Source organism: Physella acuta, unplaced genomic scaffold, assembly GCF_028476545.2.
Source record: "Physella acuta isolate Inbredline_101_S28 unplaced genomic scaffold, ASM2847654v3 ptg000211l, whole genome shotgun sequence".
Classification (NCBI taxonomy): Eukaryota; Metazoa; Mollusca; class Gastropoda; family Physidae; genus Physella; species Physella acuta.
In genome coordinates, this window is record NW_026731730.1 from 95628 (window position 1) to 117752 (window position 22125).

General features: G+C 34.7%; 1 protein-coding gene across 1 annotated transcript in view; it reads right to left on the bottom strand.

Annotated features, from left to right (window-relative positions):
• LOC131937490 (laminin subunit alpha-3) overlaps window positions 1–22125 on the bottom strand; it is a 34867-nt gene continuing 12742 nt past the window's right edge. The window contains exons 9-31 of the mRNA XM_059294973.1: window positions 21255–21434; window positions 20015–20166; window positions 18717–18837; window positions 17748–17940; window positions 16822–17009; window positions 15499–15642; window positions 14935–15024; window positions 14150–14293; window positions 13775–13918; window positions 10729–11062; window positions 10024–10239; window positions 9639–9790; window positions 8984–9127; window positions 8643–8810; window positions 7808–8071; window positions 7168–7311; window positions 6592–6767; window positions 5988–6204; window positions 5370–5548; window positions 3919–4182; window positions 3241–3478; window positions 2093–2271; window positions 1–1692 (exon numbers count right to left, since the gene is read on the bottom strand). Of these exons, the coding sequence (XP_059150956.1) occupies window positions 1204–1692; window positions 2093–2271; window positions 3241–3478; window positions 3919–4182; window positions 5370–5548; window positions 5988–6204; window positions 6592–6767; window positions 7168–7311; window positions 7808–8071; window positions 8643–8810; window positions 8984–9127; window positions 9639–9790; window positions 10024–10239; window positions 10729–11062; window positions 13775–13918; window positions 14150–14293; window positions 14935–15024; window positions 15499–15642; window positions 16822–17009; window positions 17748–17940; window positions 18717–18837; window positions 20015–20166; window positions 21255–21434 (4520 nt within the window). The 3' untranslated portion in view covers window positions 1–1203. The remainder of the gene's footprint in view (window positions 1693–2092; window positions 2272–3240; window positions 3479–3918; window positions 4183–5369; window positions 5549–5987; window positions 6205–6591; window positions 6768–7167; window positions 7312–7807; window positions 8072–8642; window positions 8811–8983; window positions 9128–9638; window positions 9791–10023; window positions 10240–10728; window positions 11063–13774; window positions 13919–14149; window positions 14294–14934; window positions 15025–15498; window positions 15643–16821; window positions 17010–17747; window positions 17941–18716; window positions 18838–20014; window positions 20167–21254; window positions 21435–22125) is intronic.

Below are 22125 nucleotides of genomic sequence, written 5' to 3' on the forward strand. Positions count from 1 at the left end.
GGCAAATAAAACATGTTCAGCTACAAAAACACAACATCCCATTTGAAAAGTTTTTGTATCTAATCCATTAAAAAAAAAATAGAAGTAATAATTAAAAACAAAAATTCATCTTTAAAAGTTTAATTTAAAATTTCAGGGTTTTATTTTTTTTGTTCAACAAATTTGATGTACAAAACTTTTTTACAGCACAGCTGTTTGAGTTTTTAGTCTTAAGACACAAAATTAAACATTTTCAACATGAAAAAGACTTAAACAAATTTAGCAATACATTACCATGAAATTTATATCGGATAATGATCTTTTTTCAAATTTTTAAAATGTTAGACATACCAACAAAAAAAATACAAATATTTACAAAAATTAAATATTTTATTTGAGATCAGTGTAACATTTTTATCAAAAAATATTTTAAAATGGAATAAATAATTTATAAAGTGAAAATTGTGTACCGAAAATGCTGGAATAAATTAATAAATAATTGTAAAGAATCCACAGTACAACAATATCTACAATATTTTTTAAACTTTTCCATTCTTTAACCGTCTACAGTCAAATTTTTGCTTCTGTTTTTTATTTTTATGTATTACAAAATTGCAAAGTTAAGCATCACATCTTTATTTTACAAATTCATTATCACATTTATTTCAGCAAGATATGATAAGAAAGTTGACTTAAAAACTATAACTTTAGCTGTTTTAAATTTAAGGTTTAAATTTAAGCCAATACAAATAAATTAACTGCCTTTGAAAATCTTGTTTAACCTTTACACCTGTTGTGTTGGTTCAATACTTTCACTAAAACATTCTTGATTGGCTTTGAACTAATGTGACAATCTTGAAACATATGTTGTTTTCAACAGTGGGATTCTAAACTTGAGGACTGCCAGCTATTTATAAACCATGCACTGATAACGTGTATTATTTTTAGCTATAATATGTGCAATGACAGGCTTAAGAAGTGAGTGTTTATATAAGTAAGTGAATCCCTTCCAATCTTGGCTGCTTATTTTTAAAATAAAGTAACAAATAAAACTATGCACTACATTGGAAAAAACTAGCCAATTATTATCATTTCAAATATCTGTAAGTTTGCTCAAAGACAATGCAACAAATCAAAATAAACATGATAAATATATTTTCTGTCATTTTCAGTTTAAGATAAGAAACTAACATAAACGGCATTTTTATTTGTGGCAGGTCCTTGCTAAACTGTACTTATTTGACGCTGAACCACCTTTAGACTTTCAATTTTTGTCTTCAAATCATCTTTCAACAATTTTAATCGGCTGATTTCATTTTGCTGAATGAATTGTTTGGTCTGCAGGTCAGAAATAGCCAGACTCAGTTCATCAAATTTGAGGTCCGACTGAGCTTTTACAGCTTTGTCGAGGATCATAACGACTGTAGCCGTGTCAATTTTATTCAAATTCTTCAGCCGCTTAAACATCTCATTAGCCCGCTGGGTGACATTTGCTATCTTGATTTCAGCAGCTGTGGTGTCTTGCTGGGTTGTCTGAAGCTGTGTCTGAAAGCTGGCCAATGTTGAGTTGCCAGATTGGCAATTCTGTTGGGCTGGAGCTAAAATGTTTGTCTTGGTGTCATTCAAAATTTTGTATTTCTCCACACTGGAGTCCTGCAGGCTGGCTAAATGTGATTTCAGAAGTTCGGATTCAGTGGATATCTTCTGCAACTCCTGATTGAAGAAATGAGGATTAAATTACCAAGTTAGAAGTTATACGGAATAACAATGCAACTTTTCTAAAAATTGAACAGGAAATGACTAGTAATGATAGAAACTCAAACTCAGTTGAAACAGCCTGTTAACCTAGCAACATTGGTTAAATAAGGCTGCATGATAGACATGATTATTACATTTTATAATGTCCACTCCCTTGGTCTAAGTACGGCCGGCTTTAATCCTACTGACCCCCCCCCCCATTTATTTCCACCCACTGCAACATGCACAAATAAAAAAATAACATGGGAAGATTTTTATTACATTTTTCTACCACTCATGACTAAATACCCATCACTGCCCCACAAGACCCTGGCTAAAAAAGGATGTAGTAGTGGGTGCAGGAAGTGCAACTTACCTTCAGCTTGTTCTGGATGATCAGCAGGGCCTGGCTGGATGTTTCCTTGGCAGCCGATGCCGTCTGCTGCAGCTGCTGGATTGTCTGGCTAAGGTTCTCACATTTGGCCAGCAGATCCTGGCTCAGAGCCAACGCAGGCAACACTTTTTCTTGGGATGAGTTCAGCTTCTGCTTGGCACCTTGTTGGATAAGTAAAACATTTTTACGTCTAAGTTTAATATTTCTTGTCTTTTAAATCATCACCCAAAATTCCTTTTTACTAAGAAAAATAATCTTCTTAAATCTATTAAAGTACTTTGTCTAAAACAAATATAAATTAACAAATTTAGATTTATCTTTCCAAACGTCATATTAATAAACCGGGAGTTTTTTCCCCAAATTTTTCTCGAATATTCTTATATAACTTGGAATATAGACATGATTTTTAATTACTTAAACTTTTAAAAATAGAATAGAATCTCATAGAAAAAAGAATTGCGCACCAAGCGAACGCCAAAACAAAATGTGCATAATAGTGTGCAATATTAGTAGTACTTTATAAATTTACATGCGTTTTTTTGAGAAATAGGAAATAGCGTAAATTAGTACTTCCGGTCAACGGAAATTACTCAAAATTTGACAGAAGGTAGAGAATTAGATCTTTTACTTACATGTGAAATTTCATTTATCTATCGCTCAAAAGTTGATACGGCTCTACGATTTTGATAAAATACTTATATATGAAATTTCATCAACCTAGCTGTAATGGTACTCAGGTAATCGTATTTACACACAGACAGACACACACACACACACACAGACAGGCAGACACACAGACATACGGACAAGATTGCAAAATTATGTTTTTCCGTATCAGTGAGGTGTAAAATTTCGAGATTTGTAAAAATCTCGATTTTTTTTCTGCACGATTACAAGACTTTCTCTATACTTCGTATTTATACGAGAAAGTAAAAAAGAGTTTGTTTGTTTCATGGTCAATGCTATAGGGCAGCCATGACATACTCATCCTCTACTTTCTAATAATTCTAATTGTTGTTAAACTCACTAAAGCTTTCATGCCAGCATGTTTTGACAGCTCCTATTTAAAATCCTTACAAAACAGGATTTTAAAACTTTCCTTAAAATGTTGGCTAATTCCATCAACCCACCTGCTATCTTGACATCAAAGTCTTTAACTATGATTAAAGTCTCATTAGCATCTTTGAAAAGACTAGTAACTTGATTCTGGATTAGAGTTGCCTTCTGCTCAGCTGCCCTTGACCTAGTTCTCCATTCTGCGGACTTGTTTCCTAGAGTGCGTGTCTGGTTGACTAGGTCCTCCACCAGTGGGACAGTGGCTAAAGCTTTCATGTTAGTGGCGGCAAAAGTAGTAGCTTGGAATGTGATCTAATAATAAGGAAAAATATATATGTAATTCCAGACTACATTACATAAGAATCTTTTTTATTCAAATTCCTTTCCATTGCCTATAAAGCATATAGCAAATGTGAGACAATATAAGCAGATGTTCTCTTGATGTCATAGATATTGTTAAAAATAGAAAAAATATGTAGGTTTGTTTTCTTTAATATTCAGTTTTAATGCTAGACTGACTTTTCTCAAACTCCTCTACAGACACATTATATATGGCTATTTAATTTTACACTGAAGCTTAAAGTTTTCAGCCTATGGTTTCATTCATACCTAAAATGTTTTCTAGTGAACAGGTGTCATGTGCAATGTTTTACTGCTAATAAATAACTAACAACCTAACACTAATTGTTAAAATAGCATTGCAATTAAAATGTGTATGGCAAATAGACAAGAAAAATTAATTCTGAACTTACCGCGGACTGAGATGATGAAATTGTAGCTCTAAGATTTGATATCCTACTTGCTATGCTAATGTAGTCCACTTTGTAGTTAGCAAGTTCCCTCAACTTATCTCCTAGCTTTATCACTGTATTTTTAATTTCATTATTTCTTCCCATGATGTCTGCAGCACTGTTCAAAAGTTTTGTGGCTGCTGATGCTAAGTAAATTAGTCTAGTTTCTATTTCTAGGGCCATGGCTGTATTGTTCTGATGGACCAATTTGGCATCATCAGCATTCTGACAAAATGATGACAAGGAATGTTTTGTATTAGGGGGATACATAAAAGAATAAAAATAAAAACAGAAAATAAATAAACATTATTAGAGGGTTTTTATTTTGCAAATGATATACAAGCAGTTTAGTTGCAAAGGTTTTTTTAAAAATATAATGTATCACATTTTATGAGATGATAAACTATTAACACTAAAATAGTGTATTTTTGCAGTAAAGAATAAAATAAAAAATGTGATGTTCTCAAGAAAAAGTCATTAAGAAAAATATATCAACTTCTTTGAACATATCTTTTTTTTAAACTGAACACAGTTAAACTGTATGCAGTAAATGACACATTTGTTTTTATTTGCATTAGTTGAATTTTTGTGTTTATATTAAAAATAAATAAAACCGGGAGTGATCTCCCCTAAACTTTCTCGAATATTCTTATATAAAACAACAGGGGATGGGAACTCGGGCTATAGACATGATTTTTAATCAATTTTAAATACTTAAAGTTTTAAAAATAGAATAAAATCTCGTAGACAAAAGAAGTGCACACCAAGTGTACGCCAAATAAAAAGTGCATAATAGTGCGCAATATTATTAGTACTTTAAAAATTTACATTAGTTTTTTGAGAAATCGGAAGTAGCGTAAATTACTACTTCCGGTCAACGGAAATTACTCAAAATTTAACAGAAGGTAGAGAATTAGATCTTTGACTTACATGTGAAATTTCATTTATCTATCTGAAATAGTACTCAAGTTATAGGCTTTTGAAAAATTCAAAGTAGAAAAAATACCACTTCTGGTTATCGGAAATCGCTCAAAAGTTGATACGGATCTACGATTTTGATAAAATACTTATATATAAAATTTCATCAACCTAGCTGTAACGGTACTCAAGTTATCGTGTTTACACACGGACAGACACACACACAGACAACGGACAGAATTGCAAAGTCCAGTTTTTCAGACTGGATTACGCATAAAACCTCTTAATTTTGATAAATCTGGATTGATAATTTTTGCCCGATTAAAATAAGTCCTCTATACTCCGGATGTGATGAAGGACTGAGGAGTAAGACGGTGAAAACTGTCAAAATTTCATGTTATTTTTGTGCACGATTACAATACTTTCTCTATACTTCGTATATACGAGAAAGTAAAAATAGATACAATTTTCAAATGTAACAAAATGAGCCTTACCTTTTGAGCTGTTTGAACCAACAGATTAGCCTGTGATACTGTGTTATTCAGTGCAGCTAGTTCATTGAGGATTCTTTGGTCTGTAGCAGAGGAGTTGGCTACTGTCATCAGATAAGTTTCAGCAGATTTTAAACTGTTGGCCAAGTTATTTAGCGTAACTTGTTTTTCAGTTAGTTGGGCTGGAAGTTTTAAAAAGTCCAGACCATGATTGTTATAGTATATGACTTTGGAAAAGTTTAATATTAATATATATATATATATATAATCACTAAACCTTTTTGTGACAATATTTCAAGGAAATTGATAACAAGATTAATTTTTTTTTCCAGATTAATTTGGTTTTTAATTTCATTTGCCGATTAGGTGAAAATCTCCCCCCCCCCCCATCATAGTAATTAAGTACTATATCAATTCACCCTATGAGAATAAATACACGTCCATCTCCAAATCCAGTTCTATATCTCTAACCATACTCCTAACCCTACTATATCAATATTCTTGCTAACCCTAACTAGATAATGTTTGATGATGAATTTCTTACATGTCTTTTCATTAGGTCATCTTATGACGCAATTATAAAAATTATACTTGTAATCAGACTATAAACAGCATACTCACCCATTTTGTTATAGACAGCTAAGACATTGGTGTCTAAAATTTCTCTGTATGACCTCACAGTTGGGATCAGACTATAAATGTATGTCAATGTTTTTTCTATCTCCACAGTAGAGTTGAACTGTATTGTACTGATCCTCCTTTCAAGGGACAACACTGATTGGTTTAGGGAGCTGATATTTGAAATTATTACTTGTTCGGAAACTTGTACTGACGTCAGCTAGCAAATATTTTAGAAAATAAGAAATATTTTTTTGTAATTGCTAAAGCATAAAAATATTAAACTTAACATAATTAAAAACTTAACCTCATTATTTGGTGCGCTATGTTTTAAAGACAGGTTAAGATTATACTACCAAAGGTTATATGCACACAAAAAAAATGAATACACATTTTATATAATTAAATTGTGAGAATATAAATAAGGACAAACTCTTTCTAAATTTTAGAAAAAAAATGCAAACTGTAGCAATTATTTATTCAAGATATAAAACTAAAACAATATCTAGCAGAATTTAGCCAAGCATGGAGCCAAATTAAACTCCCTTTAACATCAACTTTTATATTATTAAATCAAAAAGCCATAACCAGGCCATGCTCTACTTACAAATTCAGCCAGTTGTTTCGACTGCTTGTCTGCTGCCAAATATCTGTTAGTAAATGTCCCAAGGTTTTTACTGCTGTCTTTACTCTCCAACAAAGTAATATTTGAGTCAATCTCTGCCTTGAGTTCCCGAACTTTTTTCACGGCTTCCAGAACCAAGGAGTAGCAGCTGTCACATTCTGGAGTGTTACAATAAAAAACTCATCAAACATTTATGTTTGTAATAAAGCTAATGAAAGAAAATTATAAAGTAGGTTACTAATTTTATAAAAGTAAAAATTAGTTGTACAAAAATGTAACAATTCTGTAATCTATGTATTTATCATCCATTTATAACAGTACCTACTGTCTTATTATATAGTTATAATGTTTCTGAAAAATTAATAATTAACAAATTAAAACAAGCTAACAGTAAATCTTTAATTTAAATTTGAAATAAGCTTACTTTAATTTTAAAAAATTTTTTTTTATAATTCTGTTTTAATAATGTCGGATTGATTGATTGATTTATTTGACTATGAGTTTGAAATTAATCTAAGCATAAACAAGAGAATTATGGTCTGTTTAAAACATACTGACCAAAACATCCGTTTGCTGAAAGACCTTGGAAGTTTTCTTGACACTGGTTGCATGTTCGCCCAGTCACATTTGGATTACATGTGCACTGCCCAGAGGTCTGGTTACACTCTTTTGAAGTTGACCCGAGGTCACTACAATTGCAAGCTAAAATTAAAAAAGGAATAAAATGGGCTTAATATGTTATTCTGCATAATTAGTTTGATGTACAATTACCAGAATTTTTTTTTCTCTAATTTAATGGAAATTGTTTAGCTTAATCAAATAAGTTCAAATTTGAAGTAAGAAGAGAAAGTCATGTAAAATATTTACAATTGTTGTTCAAGGCTCATTCCATTTATTGATAAAATACAATAGTATACAAAGTGATCATCAAATAAAATTGTATTTAATAAATTTCCTGTATTGTTTTCAAGAAACTGGATTATAAGTTGAAGTAAGATCAGAATGATGATAAGACTACACACTAATAAACAGTGAAACAAGTTTTCCTAAATTGTAAACAAAGAAAAAAATCACCTAAAATGTCACGGGCAGTGGGTATGAGAGATTGTTGTTGACTATCAAAGATCCAGTTCTGCTCAAATAGTTGAGTTTTGTAAACAAGAATAACAATAAAATAAAACTATTTAGATATTCTCACCCCTACAGCCATCAGCCTGCAAACCCCAGTATGTAATTTCACATTGATTACAATCTGGCCCAAGAACATGAGCAGCACATAACTGGCAATGATCCCCAGTTGTCCCATTCCTACAGTTGAGGCAAACACCAGTCAGCTCGTTACACTCTGGTGGAGTTGTGGTCCCTCGTTGGTTGCAGTCACAGGCCATACATGAGCCATAACTTGAGAGTTGAGTGGAGTTGGACCTCATGTAGCCAGTGGCACATCTCTCACAGGATAAACCTGGAAAGTAAATTGGTTCTCAAGTTTATTTCTGATGGCCCCATAATTTTATTTTTGTAACTTTATAAAACTAGGGAAATGTCTCTCACAGAATAAACCTGGAAAGTAAATTGGTTTTCAAATTGATTTCTGATGGCCCCATAATTTTATTTTTGTAACTTTATAAAACTAAGGAAATGTCTCTCACAGGATAAACCTGGAAAGTAAATTGGTTTTCAAATTAATTTCTAATGGTCCCATAATTTTATTTTTGTAACTTTATAAATCTAGGGAAATGTCTCTCACAGGATAAACCTGGAGAGGAAATTGGTTCTCAAGTTTATTTCTGACGGCCTCATACTTTTATTTGTGAAACTTTATAAAACTAGGGACATGTCTCTGTTGATAACAATAAACTGTGTTCACCTATAGGAAATATTTTGGTTTGTGCTAAAACAAATCGTACACTCAAATAATTTATGGATGATTTTAGACATTAAAAAAACTTACTAAGTAATACAGTTACAATTAAAATACTGGATTGCTATTATATAGATTTTACTGCAGTGGTGAAAAATTAGATTTTATTTACCTCCAGTATTTGTTGAAAGTGAACATGTACACTGCTCCACAGTGTGAACGTCTGGTGAATCTCCGGTAGATTTTTTCATTGCCGACTCTATTGATATACTGGACACACTGATGGTTTGTCCCCTCACAAGGGAGATGACTGATATTTTGGTCAAATTGGCCAAAATTCCTGAGTTGTTTTTAAAATAAAATAAATGTTAAATTTCATAAACATTTATAAATGATAAAATGGTTATCAAGTTTACTTGTAAGACAAAAAAGTGACTTTTTTTTTTAACTTGTAGACTATAATAAACAGTGAAACAAGTTAGCCTAAATGTAAACAAAGAAAAAAAAAATCACCTAAAATGTCACGGGCAGTGGGTATGAGAGATTGTTGTTGACTATCAAAGATCCAGTTCTGCTCAAAGAGTCGAGTTGTGTAAACAAGAACACCATTGGCATTTGTTTTGGAATTATTGCCGGCCACATGGAAAATTGTTTTCCCTGAAATAACACATAATTTATCTAATATTGTTTATCCATTACATTGTGTATCTATGCACTAGTAAAACAGAAGTCATTTAAATGTGGTTGTGAGGGATGGTAGGTAGTAAGATCCTTGGAATTTCTGTAGCTAAAAACATGTTTTGGAAATTCAGGCTGAAAGTCTTTTATAAAATGGGAACAATATGTTTGTTGATTCATTGCAACACTTCTCATTCATCTATTATATTCTTATTTTATCTCATTTATTATTATAACTATGTAATTTTATTTCTTTATTCCATATTTTTTAGTGCTATGTTACTGCTATGCCTTTAGTACACAATAGCTTTTATAAATGGTGTTATTACGTTGTTGTTTTGTTTGTTTATTTTAAAACGGCCAATGTGAAGTAAGGCCTCCTATTGTTACCGTTATTGAATAAATTGAATAAACTGAAAATTGAGTTGTTAAGAAATATACAGGCAGAAGTATATGTAGTAAACAGCATCAGCAGTACAAAATAACTCACCATCACCAACAAGGTTAAGCAAAATTTCATTGGTTAGATCAAGATTTGGTGTTGCTTTAAGACTTAACATTACTGTCAGGCCATAGGAGGAATGGAGATCCCCCAGGAGAGAAGACAGGTCTGATGGTGAAGATGGGTTGGTCACCTGCAGCCTATTCAAACAACAGATAGGATATTTTAATAAAACAATTTTGTCAGACTCAAAAGTTGTGTAAGCTAACAAATATTTTTAAAAAACGTCATATTCAACAAAACAGAATAGAGCTTTGTTTTGAAACAGCAATAAACTAATTTAATTATGATAAAATTAAAATTGTATTAAAATTTATAATGAAAAATATTACATAAATATATAAAAATGTACACAGAAATTTAAGTATCTTACAATTTGGCTTGATACCCAGGGGCTGATGTACAGTTTGAACTGTGATCATAACAAAAACATGGCTGACAGCCGCTTGGGTTGTACGCAGCCAGGTTGAAGTATCCCAGTTTACAGGTGTCACATTTGTCCCCAACAACATTAGACTTGCAGGTACAAGTTCCTGTTGTCTGGCTGCAGTTGGTGCCAGTTGAACCTGAGCCTGAACAGTTGCAGGGCCTGTAAACAAGTTTGGTGCTTAAGTCATTACACTGGTATATGAATTGATCAAATAGGCTTAATGACTGATATATATATATATATATATATATATATATATATATATATATATATATATATATATATATATATATATATATATATATATATATATATATATATATATATATATATATATATATATATATATATATATATATATATATATATATATATATATATATATATATATATGTTGTTGAGTTAACCAAAATGATTAAAATACATGCACAAACAGTAATTAAGAAAAAAAATGTAAAACTTAAAAAAGAATATATTTTTTTACTAACTAATGATGCCCATATAACAAATATTTATGTAAATGAATTCACTGATCACAGTGTGTTGGTTTTGGCCTTCCTCTTTAGTATTTAAATATTTAGAGTTCAAGTGTTTTTGAAAAGAACTAGCTAATCAGCAAGGGCCAAAATCATTGAAGAATGTACTTACAAACAGCCATTTGGACCAAAGCCGTAAAACCCAGGTTTACATTGGTCACATTTTGTCCCCATCACTGAGTCCTTGCACACACATTGTCCTGTCTCATCACACTGCAAGTGCAGGGAACCCTGGGAGTTACACTGACAGGAAGTGCAGCCATTGCCACTGTTGATGCCATAATAGTTCGGCAGACAAGAGCTGCAGGTGCCATCAATGACCAGGGTTGCGTTGGCTGTCGTTGCTGCTTTGTCAGTCAGGGTCAAGATATTTGGCCTGCACAGACACTGTCCTGTTGTGTGGTCACATGCTCCATTTTCTGACCCCTTGACATGGCAGTTGCAGGCTGAGAAGTAAGTTTTTAAATACATTTTATATATACAATAATTTTAGAGATCAATACAATAAAATGGTGTGTGTCAAATGGTAAGGAATATTACAAGAGCTTTTTTATGTATTTATATTCCAATGTAATATTAAGGCAGTCTATAGATATATTCATATAATTTATTTAAGTATTTCTATATTTCTATCAGATAGATTATCTATAGTTCAATATTGCAGGTGTTTAAATTCATTTAACAGGATTAAATACTTTCTGTTTGTGACAATTATTTTGTAAAAACAATTATAGACCTATATATTTTGAAAAAAGAAGTACAATAAAAGAGTAATGAATGTATTTTAAACAATGCTCTAAATGTATAGCATTCAACAAAGAAAATAGTTAAGTTTGTATGTTTATGAAGCCATGAATATACTTACTTTTGAAATTAAGAAAATATTTAGCTGGATAAAAATACTAAAGTTTGACGCTGGCTAGCTTAAATCCAATTTCTCTATAATAGGTCAATAACAGCAATGCATTTCAAAAGGATCTGTACACAGTAAAAGACTTGGAAGACTTTAACATATAAGATTTTGTAAATTTATGAAATCCTTTACATAAATGTGGATGAAGGAATTCCTTTACATACTGTCATGGTGCGAAAGAGATAGACATAAAACACCTGGTGACTGGACCTTGAGGCTGTAACTACAAAGATGAGCTGCACATGGTGTCAAGTTGAGAAGCTGGCACAGGACAGGGAGATCTTTGGTTGGTGGCCCATACCCCAGCAGGACAGAGGACTCTGGAGATCTTTGGTTGGTGGCCCATATCCCAGCGGGACAGAGGACTCTGGAGATCTTTGGTTGGTGGCCCATATCCCAGCAGGACAGAGGACTGGAGATCTTTGGTTGGTGGCCCATACCCCAGCAGGACAGAGGACTGGAGATCTTTGGTTGGTGGCCCATACCCCAGCAGGACAGAGGACTGGAGATCTTTGGTTGGTGGCCCATACCCCAGCAGGGGAGACGAGCAGTGCTGGTGATAATGATTGTCTAACAACATTACACCAGAGACCCATTAATTTCATCAAATGAGTCATACCCAGCATACAAGGGATAGTCTGGCTCTGGTATAAAGATAGGGTTGTCATAGCTCCCAAATATGGAATAGTCTGGCTTAGGAATGAATACTGAACCATCACTCACACTGTCATAATCAGGGTCTGGAATAAAAGCGGGATTATCTCCCCCATATAATAAGGGAGGGGGGATAATTTTCTCCATGAAACTTGGTTTGGATTTAAGCAGCCTTTTACGTTCTGGTTTTTTCGGCTTGTTGACTTTATTGGGGATGGCCTTTTGAGTTTCCTCAGTGGGAGGTTTGAAAGTAGAAAATAATTTTGGCACTGGCTGATGTTGGGTTTCTGAGTTTCTAAGATTTTTCTTAAGATTCAGAGTTTCTGGGTTTTTTGAAGAGGTGATTTGTTTATCTTTGGGCTGTGTTCTGGGCGGGTAGACATTACTCCTCAGCTCTTCAACCCTGTTTGTTGGGGCGGTTTCAACACTGCTGGTGTCCGAAGTGATGTAGAATTTAGGACGTGCTGTGGGGGTGCTGGAAAAATGGTCGGGTAAGGCGTAGGTGTCAGTTGACACCCGATCTTTATCGTTCTCTGGTATACTAAAAGAGGTCATCTGCTCAGACTGGGGCTGTAACCAGGTGTCATGATGATCGTAGATGTTATTGCTGTACAGCGGGCTATTAGGGTCACCCAGTCCAAGTCTAGTAGCCATTGACATACCGCGAGTCAAAGTTTTGCGTTGCTTTCTTCTCCTCCTTTGACATAAGAGGCAGACGACTAAGATGACGAGGCAGACAAGCACCAGGCAGCAGACGACTATTGCAGCTATGACTCCAGCAGAGAGACCACTGGATGTGGAACTGGTGTCTGTTGTGTTGCCTGGTGTGCCTGTTGTCATGACAACTGTTGTGTTGCTGACTTCCGTTGTGTTGGTGATTCCTGTTGTGTTGGTGACTCCTGTTGTGTTGGTGACTCCTGTTGTGTTGTAGACTCCTGTTGTGTTGAGGACTCCTGTTGTGTTGGTGATTCCTGTTGTTGTGCTGTATGGTGTGGTAGTGATGGTAGTTATGCTAGTGGGCGGGGTAGTAGTTATAACTTCTATCTCACAAGGCAAGTCAGGGCAGCCTGTGTTTAAAACAAAAAATTAAACTTACTTTATCGCTATAAAATTTGTTGAAAAATAAATTCTTTTATTTTTAAAGAAACAAAAAATATAATTTTTAAAATGACTGTATTTAAATCAATTAAAATTTAAAATTTTTCTTCTGCTTTGAAAATTCAGTAATGTAGTGTCATTAAGCCACTTCCTTTTAGCTTAATAATATAAGAAAAACTTGATAAATCTGATTACAATAAAATTTTCATCAGGCTGCCCTGCCTTCTATGAGTTATTCATGTCAACGTACCATATTGATTTACAAGCTTGAAGAAGTTGATCCAAGATCCAAAAGTTTATTTCTTTTAAAAGAATGGTAACCATGTCATATTTAAAATACCAGAGTCAAGTATTTGTGCACCACAGCAGATCACAAAACATAATTTTTTTTTAAAATCTTAACTTTTGTTTGCTGGTTTTTCATAAACCTAAACCTGAAAATTAAAAGCATTTAAGAAAACAATTTTGATGGGAGATGTTAAAAGAAACTTACGCATGCACCCATCAGCGGTGAAGTTAAAGTAGCCGGGTGTGCAGATGCCGCAGGTGCGTCCTGAAACACCTGGCTTACACAGGCACTGACCACCAAGTCCTTGACACGTTGAGCTTAGACTGCTGACTGGATTGCACTCACACGCTAGAACAAAACAAGAGAAGAAACACTTCAACAGAGTGGTCATGTCAGAGAGGAGGTCATTCTCAGCACATCTTCACACAGAGACGAAGACATGCTCAGCACATCTTCCCAGTAACTTTCTTTACCTGGCTTAGTAGGGGAGATTACTGTAACCTTTTTTTTACTTAACATAATACAAGTGTGATTAACAGATTTCAATAAAGATCAAACAAGAGATATATACAGACTTACCAACTGAGCCATCATACAACTCTGCTCCTACTGAATACAAGAGCTCCTTACAAGGGGAGTTAGCAAGGGCAGACTGCTGAGTCACAAGGGAGGACATCTGTTGCAAGCAACTGATGAAAGTTTCCTGTATCATTGTTTGGTTATCTGAAAAATCAATTTCATCCTTTCAATCAATGGGACTTTAAGCATTTTTATTTTTTTTAAAATTGAAATTTAAAAAAAAAGATTTAAAAAAAAGATTATAAATTTTTATAAATATGTCAAATTTTTCAGCACGTTATCTAAAGCTTTAAAATAGAGTAGATATTTTTTTTAATTACATGTTTAACATTACATGACTTATGCCTTATAAGGTTTGATCTAATTATTCAATCTTAAAAAAATATTTCAAAATGTATAAAAAGTGCTGGTAACTATTATCTTCTACATTTTCTACAATATTTTTTGCATGTATTTTTATTTAGTATATGTAAAGACAAACTAGCAAATCACATTTTTTATTACTTCTGAGCTCCCCAGCAATAAACTAGTGATTTGATTATTGATTAAATGTTAGTGACCTTCTGTTGCCCATATAAAATCTCAGTACGCTCAAAGCTCGAGAGTGATGGATATATTGATTCAGTGAAATGAAAAACTGTATCACTGAAGTCATATAATAATGAAGATATTGATGCAGGAAAACTAAAAACATAACTGTATTTCTGAGGTATGTGGGAAATAAGTGAAACAAAAACTGTTTAACAAAAGTCAAAACTGTAACTGCTTTTGTATAGCCGACTTACCTGCATTTTTGTAAACTAGATATTGAGTGGAATTATCAGCACTGGACAAAGCAGGTAAGAAAACTACGGAGTCAATTGTTATAACAGCTCCTGTGGATAAAAGTTATTATTTTATGTAATTTACCAGCTTAGTATGCACAGTTGTAAAATAAGCATTGGAATAAAAAATATTGTAAGTTGAGTTTTAAAAAAATAAGCTTATGGAGCCAATAAATCAATTAGGCCTAATTGGTATATTTTAAAATTCTATTACATTTTTCTGTATTATCACAGCATTATAATTAAATTTACTTCCAGATAAATGAATGACAACAAACATAAGAGTAATGTATACAACAACTTTTGAAAGTTAACTAAAAAGAAAAACTTTACTTTGGTTCTCAAATTTGGTGGTTGCAGAACCTGATACATAGAGTTATTGTCCTTGACTTTAAAAGTTTTTAAATTTTTCAAAGTCAAACGTGTAAATACAAATTTTGCAATAATGTTACTTTAAAAGATTGACTTTTTAAAAAAGCTTTAAATTTATTGATTTCTTTTCTTTCTAAAAATAACAAAACATACCAAAGTTTGCTTGAGTAAGCCCTGAAAATGTGTTGGAAGACTGATCTGAGGTCACATTCTGGTGCAGGTCAAGGGTCAGAGAGTATTTACATCTAGCATCTAGAGTTATCATCTCTTGGAATGAGACAGCACTTGTTGATATTCCTGCAACATGAAGAGAGGTTATGTTAAACATGAAAGTTAGAAGGTACAGAGGCGTAGCGAGGGGGGGGGCGGGGGTGCGGATCGCACCGGGTGACACCATTTAGGGGAGTGACACCAAGGCAAAAAATAGCAAAATATATAGAGAAAAATTTGAGGAGAGGGGGATGCAAATCAAAAGTTTAAGGAGGGGGTGCAAATCGAAAGTTTGAGGGGGGGGGGGTGCAAATCGAAAATTGAAAGTTTGTCCCCGGGAAGGGTCGCTAAGCCTGTGGGGGGGGGGGGTGACACCATTAAGTGCCGCACCGGGTGACACCCAACCTCGCTACGCCACTGAGAAGGTATGAGGATCTCAGGACATTTTTTTCCAGAGAGGATCCAAAAGCTTCTTGGGGGTGGGGGTGGGAGAGAGGTAAAAATATATATTTCTAAATAAATTATATATAGGCCTAGTTTCTTTATTTTCTTTCTATTTTGTCTAGCTGGGAAAAGAGGTGGCTTTAGATTTGCTCCTAGGGTAGGGGTGAGGGATGATTTCAAAAACTTTCACTTTCGTAATAGTTAGAGGTAACAGCTTGCTAACTAGTGGGAGGTCGGTAAAAATTAAATAACAAATCACTAATCAGAATAAAACTAATTTAGTTCTTTCATGTATCTGTATCAGGACATAAATTTTATGAGCAGCTTTAAAGAAATTTGGATTTATTTTATTACCATTTCATACAGCAGCAGCTGTTTCAAATATGTGACCAACAGCCATTAATCAATAATTATGTTGAATTGGGAGCTTACTGTATAGCTAGAAAATAATTTATAAACTCAGTATCCCCTCCAGCTTAAACCAGTGTTTCTTTCAGACTTTTTTCTTTAAAGGTGGGGAGGGGTGGACTAAATTTTCCAAGGCAGACACTGGTAAAAGTATATTTTCTAAATAAATTCTATTTCATTGTTTGGAGTGCAGAGCCCCCCCCCCCTCAGAAGAGATGCCCGAAAGAAACAGTACCTTAAACATTGACAGTGTTTTGTAAAAAAAAATTAATGTATGTTGGTTTATCAGACACAAACTCAAAGAAGATAAAAAAAGATTTTTTATTGGTTAAAATATCTTAATGAAGAATAAATTTATATTTTTTCTTCCAGAATTTAAAAATGTATTGTTATAAAACTCAACAAGTTACTAGCCTGCGGAAAACTGCACATGGATTTGACTGGTTTCATTAGCAGCAGTTGGACATACAGGTGCATAAGTCTGACCTAGTAAAGAGTTGAGGGCGGTCAGGTTTTCTGCTGTGTTCCCTACCACCTGGACTTTGACAGTCCCAGTTACAGTTGTGACGTTTACAGAATGTCTCACTGCTACATAGTAGGGCCTGAACGGGGAAAAAATAAAATGAAAATTTACATTTGTGAAAACTGATGAGCTTTTCAGAATTGAGAAAATTAAATATTCAGGCGTGAGTTGGAAAGATGTATGATGGGTAATGTTGTATGTTGTATGATTGATGTAATGAAACAAATATCTTGATAAGTTTAACAATTTCTGTAATGCCTAGTTTACACATTATCAAGGTCATATAGTGCCAAGTGGACACATTACCAAGGTCATATAGTGTCAAGGTGACACACTATCAAGCTCATATGGTGCCAAGGATACACAGTTTCAAGGTCATTTAGTGCCAAGGAGACATGGTTTCAAGGTCATATAGTGCCAAGATGACACATTATCAAGGTCAGAGAGTGCAAAGTGATACACATTATCAAGGTCAAATAGTGCCAAGGGGACACATTATCAAGGTCATAGAGTGCCAAGTTGACACATTATCAAGCTCATATAGTGCCATTATGACACATTATCAAGGTCACATAGTGCCAAGGTAACACATTATCAAGGTCATATAATGTCAAGATAACATCTCACCACTGTATAGCTCTCTGTATCATTCCACCCTTGACCCCCTCAAATGTCAATATGACATATTATCAAGGTCATATAGTGCCAAGGTAACATCTCACCACTGTATAGCTCTCTGTATCATTCCACCCTTGACCCCCTCAAATGTCAATATGACATATTATCAAGGTCATATAGTGCCAAGGTAACATCTCACCACTGTATAGCTCTCTGTATCATTCCACCCTTGACCCCCTCAAAATCCAAAGTGACATCTTTGGTGCTAAGGTCACACACAGAGAACACGGTGCCATCAAAAGGTGCTGTTTTGGTGAGCACGTCGCTGGTCAGCTTGCACGCTCCAGCTGTTGGTTGAAAGGTCAAGGTGTCCACAGCAGGAATGCTATAGCCTGAGAAATTAAAAATAAAATGCTTAAAGTTACTGTGTGAGATTTATTTATAAAAATGTCCTGCAGAAAACTATAACTTGAACAACATGTCCTGTAATGTCCTACATCAAGTTGTATCTTGTACAAGATGTCATGTAATGTCCTGCATAAATTTATAACTTGTATAAGATGTCCTATAATGTCCTGTAGTAAACTATAGTGTATATATATACGTCCTATAATGTCCTGTTAAAGTATACCTTGGTACACGATTTCCTATTTGTCTTGCATCAAGTTATACTTTGTATAAGATCCTATAATTAATGTCCTGTAGTAAACTATCGCTTTTATATATAATATGTCCTCTAATGTCCTGTTCAAGCTATATATTGTACAAGATGTCCTATAATGTCCTGCATCAAACCATAACTTGCACAAGATGTCCTTTAATATTAAACTACTGTATACAAGTTACGGAAAGAAGTCACCCCAAGGCCAAGGAAAATGTACAGTAAAATAGCAAGGTTTAACATTAAATATTCTCAGACAATTAGTATAAGCCTACATTTAAACACTGATCGTCTGTTTAACTGACGTCATGTTCAAGACTTTAATAAATTTATTAACTAATTTCATCCTGCTAATAGTGCTAACTTATTCATTACTTAATGACTTAATTGTTACTTGACTCATTCCCAATCAAAACAACGATCTGCTTTGCAATGATTAAGAATTTATGGCAATGACAATTTGAAAAACAACAACACATTACACATTAGGTAAGAGAAATATCTCACCTTCAAGAGTTTGGTTGCATTTGTCGCCAGTAATATTCCTTCTGCATGAGCAAGTACCCAATGTTTTATCACAGGTTGGAGAGAGTGATCCCCCTTTGTCACAGTTACAAGCATAGCAGTCCTAGTGTGGCAAATTAGAATTTGAAACATGCAACAGCGATTAAAATGTTAAGTTAATCAACAAAACGTAAGATTTTAATTTTTACGTTTACATTATAAAGTATTTTACTATTTCTGTCGTAAAATGAGTGAAAGAAAATTGTAATCGGGTTGATAGTGAGACTGTTACAATTACTGATTGTTTTGATATACTAGGGGTGACAGGGACGATGACGTGTCTATAGAAAACGGTGTCATTAAAACTATACTGTAATGTAAAGTAGATTGATCCAATGAAGGTCGTTGGTTAATGAGGTTATATATCTACATAAAATTAACGGACAGGTTGGGGGAGGGCAGAAATTTTGACAATGTGTCACTTGTGGTTGGGGCGAAGGTTCATGAAATGTGACGAGGCATACAATTAGACTAATTGAATTAGTACTTTTAAAAAATGTAAACGACTAAAAGCAGCTTAATTTTCATTAGAAATACAGTCAGTGTTTCTTCCAGGCATCTCTACCGCCACCCCCCCCCCCCCCCCACGAACATAATGGAATTTATATAGAAAACATATACTCTTAAACGGTGTCCGCCCCCCCCCCTCCCGAAAATATCTATTCCCCCTCCCCTCTCCCCCTCGGAGAAAAAAGTCTGGAAGACACACTGAATACATTGGGAATGGTAGCATGGTAGCAGGATATTGGCTTTCTTTGACGTATGCCGAGAGGGAGAATTGGGGGGGGGGGGGCTGAGTGGCATAATTTATGGACGAGTCAATCCTTAGACTAGGGTAGGGCGGATGGGGCGGCTACATGAGAGAAATTGGTAAAAAGCGCCCCCAACCTTTCGAAACTGGCTACGTGAATAACTATCTACACATGGGATGGGGATGGGTGCAAAATTGATTGTTCCCCCGGGCGCCGGAATGGGTGGCTTCGCTTCTGCAAATAACTAACGTATCTAACAGTGATACTTCAGCCAACATAACATGCGTTACTATAAGCTTATGTAGCTAAAGTGTATGCAGCGTTTCTCTCAGACTTTATTCTTCGGAGGTGGAGGTTGGGGTGGAGGGTGAGGGGCACTGGAAACTAGTGATCGGTTGGGGGGGGGGCTCTTTTCCCGAATGATGCATGAAAGAAAGACTGAAAGAAACACTGGACACATGTGATTAACCAAGAAGAAAAAAAATTCACCCTCTGACTTTGTCCTGTTGGGAACGAGAAGAATCCATTTTTACAGGCGTTGCACGTCACGCCCTCTATGTTTGGCTTGCACGGACATTGACCGCTCGTTTGGTTACACGTGTTACTTTGTCCGACTGTGCCATCCAAGTTGCAGTTGCATGCTGTTTTTTTTTTAAATAAATTTTTAAAATTTAATTTCAAAAATAATTATACAGATTGCTAAGTTAAATGTAGATAAGTACTATTTTACATCCAACAAACAAGAAAGATATCAAACTTTTTCGAAACTTCAACCAGAACCAGAGCATCAACAGTCACCGTAAATTTTAATCGGAAACGAAACTGGAACTGATCGGAAATAGAGACTGGAGAACGGCAACTTTCAGCGGAACTGGAATATGAACTTTAACCTGAACTGGAATGTCGGCGTGGTAGGGTCGATAGCGACCCTTCCCGGCGCCCGGGGACAAACTTTCGATTTGCACCCCCCCTTAAGATTTCGATTTGCACCCCCCTCAAACTTTCGATTTGCACCCCCCCCCTCAAGTTTTCGATTTGCACCCCCCCCCCTCAAACTTTCGATTTGCACCCCCCACAACCTTTCAATTTATTTTTCCAACCCATTTTGGCACCCCCTAAGGTCGGCGCCCGGGGACATATGTCCCCCCCCCCCGCCCCCGCCCCCCCCCTCGCTACGCTACTGGTAAAACTCAACGTTTGCTAAACCGAAAATTCACGATTTCGAAACCCCGGCAGTTGAGGCTCGATAGTTCGAGACAGCAACCCATCTAGGAGAGACAACTCCAAAATCAAACAATTGCTGTCATGTATGAACAAAGGCGATAGGGGCAAATCCAGAAAGAAAAGTAGGCTGAAATCGGGGTCAAATGTCGCATAAGATGTTGAGATTAGAAACTGAATTGTGTTGGAGGAAATCTCGTCCAACTTTTCAATTAAGATCGATGAAGAAGAAGAATGTTTAATCTTGAAATTCCATTTCTTTTTAAAGCGCGAAAATACGGATAGCAGAAAAAAGATTTCGCCAATTTATTTTTACAATACGAGGAACAATAATGATTTTTAGATACATATTCTGCTATTAACAGTGAGTTAGTTCGGTTTTAAATAAATACGAATTATTTTGCTTTAGAAATAAATACAATTGTAAAATAATTTTATTTAACAATATAACTGGCAAAATTAATGTTTTTTTTTTTTTTTTGTAAGCTCCGTGCATGGAGTGACTTACGTGTGCAGTTCCCCGGGGTGGGGCCAGAGATCAGACCGTAATACCCCGGAACACAAGAGTCGCATCTCCGTCCTGTCACTAGATTCTTACAGTAGCACTGGCCAATGGGACTTGGGGGCGTGTCTGTCTGCGAGCAGGTGAGGTTGTTGTCCACTACACCCAGAACCTCACAATTACAAGCTGAGGAGATAAAAAGTTTTCTAAGATGTATAACAGTATATTTTTTTTCTTCAGAGTACTTTAACTCGCACTTTTAATTTTTTTTTTTGGGTGTAATTTGTTAATAGTGTCTGATGTTAAATCATGCTAGGAGCCGGAACACAGAGATAGACATACATGTGCGAATATATAATATAAATATTTGACTATATTATATATATATATATATATATATATATATATATATATATATATATATATATATATATATATATATATATATATATATATATATATATATATATATATATATATATATATATATATATATATATATATATATATATAGGCCTATATATGTGCATGTGTGTACGTGTATGTCTAGGTGTACTAATATGTTACCTCCCGCTGATCTAAACACTTCACCCACCTGTCCATCACCTGCCAATCAACTCACCTATACACCTGTTGAGGCCAATCAACTCACCTATACACCTGTTGAGGCCAATCAACTCACCTATACACCTGTTGAGGCCAATCAACTCACCTATACACCTGTTGAGGCCAATCAACTCACCTATACACCTGTTGAGGCCAATCAACTCACCTATACACCTGTTGAGGCCAATCAACTCACCTATACACCTGTTGAGGCCAATCAACTCACCTATACACCTGTTGATTCCAATCAACTCACCTATACACCTGTTGA